The sequence below is a fragment of the Lepidochelys kempii genome, chromosome 3 (genome assembly GCF_965140265.1).
Source record: "Lepidochelys kempii isolate rLepKem1 chromosome 3, rLepKem1.hap2, whole genome shotgun sequence".
NCBI classification, from domain to species: Eukaryota; Metazoa; Chordata; order Testudines; family Cheloniidae; genus Lepidochelys; species Lepidochelys kempii.
In genome coordinates, this window is record NC_133258.1 from 130,800,625 (window position 1) to 130,808,281 (window position 7,657).

The 7,657-nt window shown below is 48.0% G+C and overlaps 1 protein-coding gene across 1 annotated transcript; it reads left to right on the forward strand.

The window, feature by feature from the left end:
- The first annotated feature begins 762 nt into the window (after positions 1–762).
- On the forward strand, positions 763–3,011 carry LOC140908293 (uncharacterized). The gene is made up of 2 exons (XM_073335254.1): positions 763–1,851; positions 2,439–3,011. The coding sequence occupies exons 1-2, from the start codon at positions 1,269–1,271 to the stop codon at positions 2,957–2,959; spliced, it is 1,104 nt and encodes a 367-aa protein (XP_073191355.1). The 5' UTR covers positions 763–1,268; the 3' UTR covers positions 2,960–3,011.
- Positions 3,012–7,657: the final 4,646 nt, after the last annotated feature.

The window sequence follows — 7,657 nt, forward strand, 5'->3', positions numbered from 1 at the left end:
CAGCTGTCACCTGTTGAGCTGACCTAAACTTCAGCTTTAGGCCCATGAGCTCTCCCCCAGCAGTACTGGTGATAGGGCATGGAGCTGCACAGGACGTGACAGGTGGGTGGCTGAGAGCTGAGGGGTGCTGCAGGAGAGCTAGCTGTGGAGGGGAAAAGGTGGGACAGCTTGGTTTGGGGGGAGAGGGAGAGGTCTGGGAAGAAGATGGAGGCAGCTGACAGAGGAATTGTTTGGGTGGAGGCTGCTGGGAGAAGGAGGTGCTATAACTAAGGGAAGTTGGGATCTGTGGAGGGCACAGAGAAGCTGGGGGTAGCTAGATTAATGGGGTAGAAATGAGAGAAACTCCAAGGAGTTGGCGCCTATGCCTGCAGGCTCTTCTGCTGCTCTGCCTGCCACGCCAATAGGGACTGCCTTTCAATGTGGTGGGATTGCTGGAAGGTCTGCATTGTCTTTTGCAGCTCCAGCTGCTGCAGAGCCTGCTCCATGTCTGGATGCTGAATCTTCACCAGCTTCCCCCCCATTAATTTTCACTCACCATGTGTTGGGGGAAAAATCAAGATCTTGGACAAGCTCCCACTTGTGACAGGACACATGCCCCCACTCCGTCCATCCTTGGCTACCCCAGGAATTGCTCAGACTCTGTTCTTTTAGTGTTCACTCGGTATAATTAATTCAAGTCTCCTCCAGCCACACCTGTACAGAGCAACATGACAGTCCTAATCCCTATGACCTGCAGCCCCTATTCATCAGGGCCCTGGGATGCTATGAGAGTCTCTTTCTTGGAATCTCCTTCAATCCAATTCAATCTAATCTAATTCAGACCAGCCCTCCCCTTAATGCTTCCTACCTTTTATCCAGCTCGTCATCTGACGAGCTACTTAATTCCTTTGCTCACCCAGCTTCCTTCTCTGAGCCCTGGTCTACACTAGGACTTTAGGTCGAATTTAGCAACGTTAAATCGATTTAAACCTGCACCCGTCCACACAGTGAAGCCCTTTATTTCGACTTAAAGGGCTCTTAAAATCGATTTCCTTACTCCACCCCTGACAAGTGGATTAGCGCTTAAATCGACGTTCCCAGCTCGAATTTGGGGTACTGTGGACACAATTCGATGGTATTGGCCTCCGGGAGCTATCCCAGAGTGCTCCATTCTGACCGCTCTGGACAGCACTCTCAACTCAGATGCACTGGCCAGGTAGACAGGAAAAGAACCGCAAACTTTTGAATCTCATTTCCTGTTTGGCCAGCGTGGCAAGCTGCAGGTGACCATGCAGAGCTCATCAGCACAGGTGACCATGATGGAGTCCCAGAATCGCAAAAGAGCTCCAGCATGGACCGAACGGGAGGTACGGGATCTGATCGCTGTTTGGGGAGAGGAATCCGTGCTATCAGAACTCCGTTCCAGTTTTCGAAATGCCAAAACCTTTGTGAAAATCTCCCAGGGCATGAAGGACAGAGGCCATAACAGGGACCCGAAGCAGTGCCGCGTGAAACTGAAGGAGCTGAGGCAAGCCTACCAGAAAACCAGAGAGGCGAACAGCCGCTCTGGGTCAGAGCCCCAAACATGCCGCTTCTATGATGAGCTGCATGCCATTTTAGGGGGTTCAGCCACCACTACCCCAGCCGTGTTGTTTGACTCCTTCAATGGAGATGGAGGAAATACGGAAGCAGGTTTTGGGGACGAAGAAGATGATGGTGATGAGGAGGTTGTAGATAGCTCACAGCAAGCAAGCGGAGAAACCGGTTTTCCCGACAGCCAGGAACTGTTTCTCACCCTAGACCTGGAGCCAGTACCCCCCGAACCCACCCAAGGCTGCCTCCTGGACCCAGCAGGCGGAGAAGGGACCTCTGGTGAGTGTACCTTTTAAAATGCTATACATGGTTTAAAAGCAAGCATGTGAAAGGATTACTTTGCCCTGGCATTTGCGGTTCTCCTAGATGTAGTCCTAAAGCCTTTGCAAAAGGTTTCTGGGGAGGGCAGCCTTATTTCGTCCTTCATGGTAGGACACTTTATCACTCCAGGCCAGTAACACATACTCGGGAATCACTGTAGAACAAAGCATTGCAGTGTATGTTTGCTGGCATTCAACCAAAATCCGTTCTTTCTCTCTCTGTGTTATCCTCAGGAGAGTGAGATATAATTCATGGTCACCTGGTTGAAATAGGGTGCTTTTCTTCAGGGACACTCAGTATAGCCCATTCCTGCTGGGCTGTTTGCCTGTGGCTGAACAGAAATGTTCCCCGCTGTTAGCCACAGGGAGGGGGGAAGGTTGAGGGGGTAGTCACGCGGTGGGAGGAGGCAAAATGCGACCTTGTAACGAAAGCACATGTGCTATGTATGTAATGTTAACAGCAAGGTTTACCCTGAAAGAGTGTAGCGACTGTTTTATAAAATGTGTCTTTTTAAATACCGCTGTCCCTTTTTTTTTCTCCACCAGCTGCATGTGTTTCAATGATCACAGGATCTTCTCCTTCCCAGAGGCTAGTGAAGCTTAGAAAGAAAAAAAAACGCACTCGCGATGAAATGTTCTCCGAGCTCATGCTGTCCTCCCACACCGACAGAGCACAGACGAATGCGTGGAGGCAAATAATGTCAGAGTGCAGGAAAGCACAAAATGACCGGGAGGAGAGGTGGAGGGCTGAAGAGAGTAAGTGGCGGGCTGAAGACAGGGCTGAAGCTCAAATGTGGCGGCAGCGTGATGAGAGGAGGCAGGATTCAATGCTGAGGCTGCTGCAGGACCAAACCAGAATGCTCCAGTGTATGGTTGAGCTGCAGCAAAGGCAGCTGGAGCACAGACTGCCACTGCTGCCCCTCTGTAACCAACCACCCTCCTCCCCAAGTTCCATAGCCTCCACACCCAGACGCCCAAGAACGCGGTGGGGGGGCCTCCGGCCAACCAGCCACTCCACAACAGAGGATTGCCCAAAAAAAAGAAGGCTGTCATTCAATAAATTTTAAAGTTGTAAACTTTTAAAGTGCTGTGCTTAAAGTGCTGTGTGGCATTTTCCTTCCCTCCTCCACCACCCCTCCTGGGATACCTTGGTAGTCATCTCCCTATTTTGTGATGAATGAATAACGAATGCATGACTGTGAAGCAGCAATGACTTTATTGCCTCTGCAAGCGGTGATTAAAGGGAGGAGGGGAGGGTGGTTAGCTTAGAGGGAAGTAGAGTGAACCAAGGGGCGGGGGGTTTCATCAAGGAGAAACAAACAGAACTTTCACACTGTAGCCTGGCCAGTCATGAAACTGGTTTTCAAAGCTTCTCTGATGCGTACCGCGCCCTCCTGTACTCTTCTAACCGCCCTGGTGTCTGGCTGCGCGTAACCAGCAGCTAGGCGATTTGCCTCAACCTCCCACCCCGCCATAAACGTCTCCCCCTTACTCTCACAGATATTGTGGAGCACACAGCAAGCAGTAATAACAGTGGGAATATTGGTTTCGCTGAGGTCTAAGCGAGTCAGTAAACTGCGCCAGCGCACCTTTAAACGTCCAAATGCACATTCTACCACCATTCTGCACTTGCTCAGCCTGTAGTTGAACAGCTCCTGACCACTGTCCAGGCTGCCTGTGTACGGCTTCATGAGCCATGGCATTAAGGGGTAGGCTGGGTCCCCAAGGATACATATAGGCATTTCAACATCCCCAACAGTTATTTTCTGGTCTGGGAAGAAAGTCCCTTCCTGCAGCTTTTGAAACAGACCAGAGTTCCTGAAGATGCGAGCGTCATGCACCTTTCCCGGCCATCCCACGTTGATGTTGGTGAAACGTCCCTTGTGATCCACCAGAGCTTGCAGCACTATCGAAAAGTACCCCTTGCGGTTTATGTACTCGCCGGCTTGGTGCTCTGGTGCCAAGATAGGGATATGGGTTCCGTCTATAGCCCCACCACAGTTAGGGAATCCCATTGCAGCAAAGCCATCCACTATGACCTGCACATTTCCCAGGGTCACTACCCTTGATATCAGCAGATCTTTGATTGCGTGAGCTACTTGCATCACAGCAGCCCCCACAGTAGATTTGCCCACTCCAAATTGATTCCCAACTGACCGGTAGCTGTCTGGCGTTGCAAGCTTCCACAGGGCTATCGCCACTCGCTTCTCAACTGTGAGGGCTGCTCTCATCCTGGTATTCATGCGCTTCAGGGCAGGGGAAAGCAAGTCACAAAGTTCCATGAAAGTGCCCTTACGCATGCAAAAGTTTCGCAGCCACTGGGAATCGTCCCAGACCTGCAACACTATGCGGTCCCACCAGTCTGTGCTTGTTTCCCGAGCCCAGAATCGGCGTTCCACAGCATGAACCTGCCCCATTAGCACCATGATGCATGCATTGGCAGGGCCCATGCTTTCAGAGAAATCTGTGTCCATGTCCTGATCACTCACGGGACCGCGCTGACGTCGCCTCCTCGCCCGGTATCGCGTTGCCATGTTCTGGTGCTGCATATACTGCTGGATAATGCGTGTGGTGGTTGATGTGCTCCTAATTGCCAAAATGAGCTCAGCGGCCTCCATGCTTGCCTTGGTATGGCGTCCGCACAGAAAAAAGGCGCGGAACGATTGTCTGCCGTTGCTCTGATGGAGGGAGGGGCGACTGATGACACGGCTTACAGGGTTGGCTTCAGGGAGCTAAAATCAACAAAGGGTGTGCCTGTACATCAAGGAGTATTTCAGGCAGGACTGCACGGAGGGTTCCAATAAGAAATGGTGCACCAAAGTTATCGTTGTTATTGGAACAAGGAGGTTAGCCTGGCCTCTGATTGATACATGGCTAGATTAACCTCGCTGCGCCTTCTCTGTGACTGACTGCAGTGTGATCTAGACAGGGGAGGAGGAAAATGAGTACAAAACAAATCTGGTCTATTTCTTGTTCTGACCCACTCCATCTATCCTTTACATCTTTGGCTGGCAGCAGACAAAAAAGGCGCGAAATGATTGTCTGCCCTTGCTTTCACGGGGGGAGGGAGGGTGGGAACGGGGTCCTGACGATATGTACCCAGAACCACCCGCGACAATGTTTTAGCCCCATCAGGCATTGGGATCTCAACCCAGAATTCCAATGGGCAGCGGAGACTGCGGGAACTGTGGGATAGCTACCCACAGTGCAACGCTCCGGAAGTTGACGCTTGCCTCGGTACTGTGGAAGCGCTCCGTCGAGTTAATGCACTTAATGCACTTAGAGCATTTTCTGTGGGGACACACACACTCGAATATATAAAACCGATTTAAAAAAAAACGACTTCTATAAATTCGACCTAATTTCGTAGTGTAGACATACCCTGAGTAGCTAATTCCTCCCTATTTTCTCAATCAGCCGTCAAAATTAATGGAGACTACAGCTATCAGTGTACTGACCCATCCACTAGACCTCAGCAGTCTGTCACACCTTTACATCCTCTCCTCTCCCTTCCTTTATCTTTCTATTTAGCTATTGCTGCCTCCTTAATGAAACCTCAACCAATTAATCATGGCACTAATATATGCTGTTTTCAACCTATTATTCTGTTCCCCCTGCTGATATGTTCTGTCCCCTTCCTCTACTCCATGTCCTTCTTGTCTATTTAGGCTGTAAGCTCCTTGGGACAGAGACTGTCCGCAATTCTGTGACTGCACACCGAGACATATGATTCCCTGGTGACTCACTTATGCCAAGACCACAAGGGCATAATTTTCAGTATAGTTATATTATTCCTTAAATATTACTCACACATACATCTCATACTGATTATGAGTACTGATAAGTTACACGCTTTCAGTAGAGACCTCACATATTACCCCTCATGGATAAATACCATGAAAGTGGTGTATTAGGTGTAGTGAGTTTTTTCAGGTCTGAGACAGGAGTTGCTTCAACTTGCTTGTGAAGTTCAGTGAACCCTTTGCCAGTTGGCACCAATGGGCCTTTGTGTTACACGTAGGTACTCCACAGTTGCCAACTTTCACGTGGTAAATAAGCACCCCAACTTTCACAATAAGCCAAAATTCAAGCTAATCCCATTTCAAAACAAGGCCAAAACAAGCCAATCCCTAAGAACCCCAACACTCTATGTGACTAGATCCTCCCGGCGTGCAGTCTGGGACTGTGGTTGGCCCACTGTGCACCCCTGACTCTCTTCCCCTCTTGCCCCTGCTTGCCCCCACTTGCCCCTGCTTGCCAGGAGCCGATTAAAAAAAAAAGAAGCAACAAGCTACAAGCTAAAAACTAGCCAACAAGCAACTCACAAGCTATTAAATCTAACTATACAACTAGTAAGTCTTTGTGCTGGTATCCTTCCATAGGAAAATTGTTTCAAACTTCACATCATTTGATGTGATCTGGCTCAGACCAAGGGCAAAAAATATCCCTCTTGAGAGGTCTTTTATTTGAGCTAGGAATAATAGCCTTCCTTGGCAAAAATAGTTTTGCAATGCCTAGGGAGAGGAATAAACTATTTATCTCTGACATTTATAAAGCACCCATCATTGTAGTATCTGCACCAGAGGCAGGGAAAATCTCCCCCATCAGCTGGAATGCTCTATATAATTACTACAGTAAAATATTCCATGCATTTTTACCATCATTCTACTGTATGAGCTTTCTTGGAGACATGAAAGAGGAGATTATCTCCTCAGGAGTAAAGAATACATGAGATAAAGTGGTTGCTTTATTTAAAAGTCACACTTTATCTTTATTGCATTCACATTAGACTTAGTAAAAAAGCTGCCCTTGATCCTTATGAAAGGAAGGATATATAAGCCATATAATGAAAATAACATGCAGGCAGCATAGTGACAATGTCATTAATGCAATAGGAACAATTCTTTCTGTTTTACACTGGCTGCTCTCCAGACTGAAAGTGCCAAGCGGGACAGTGACATTAAATAACTTTATAAAGATGTGGTTGAACATTAGCCCCTCCTTTCTCAGCTGTAGTCTTTTAGCTTTTTCTGGGCTTTAGAGTGACTGGAGCCAAAATGCTGACAGCACCTTATGAGATGGAACCCTTGGTCAGCTCTTGGTCTCACCAGAGCAAGTAAAACCATTGGAGTGGAAAAAAATCAGAGACCTCTTTAGGGACCCTGATTAGAGCCTCCAGGCTATTAAATCCCATCTGTTTCTCTCTCACTCACACACTGTGTTCCAGCCTCTCGGATCAGCAAGCCCCACTCCGCATGTCTCCTTTGTACTGCTGGCCTGTCTGTTTATAACCTCTGGGGACCCTGAAGCAGTCAGGTATGATGTCCTTGTGCCATTATTAGCCATGGAGCCTTATGCTGTATTCACACACCTAAAATTTTTGCACAGATGTCAGAGCTTGGAGCTGAAATTACCTGCTCTTTTATTAAACTGATAAGAACAGGTTTTAAAATTTTATTAAGACGATGTTTAAAAAAAAAAGTGAATGGTACAGAGTTTAAGCGTAGAAGTTTCTGGTTATCAGGGAATAACGTACAGATTATCAAGGGGTGTGAAGTTCAGTTTAAGATTGGATGGTGTAAGGAATACATAATCTGCAATATCCGCAATTGGGGGTAAAAGATTAATGGGTCAAAGTACAGACATTGAGGTATGAGGGTATGTTGGTCATATAATGGCTATGTTCAGGTGTGGAGTATAATGAGTGGATACGATGATGACGATTGACTCTCATTTGGTAAGATTTAATGTTCAGTGAGTTTATG

What these genes read in the sequence shown, in the direction of transcription:
- LOC140908293 (XM_073335254.1), top strand. Translation starts at nt 1,269, where the DNA reads ATGCAGAGCTCATCAGCACAGGTGACCATGATGGAGTCCCAGAATCGC. An exon ending in AGGCGGAGAAGGGACCTCTG is followed by an intron (nt 1,852 to 2,438) that starts GTGAGTGTACCT and finishes TTTCTCCACCAG; the next exon opens with CTGCATGTGTTTCAATGATC.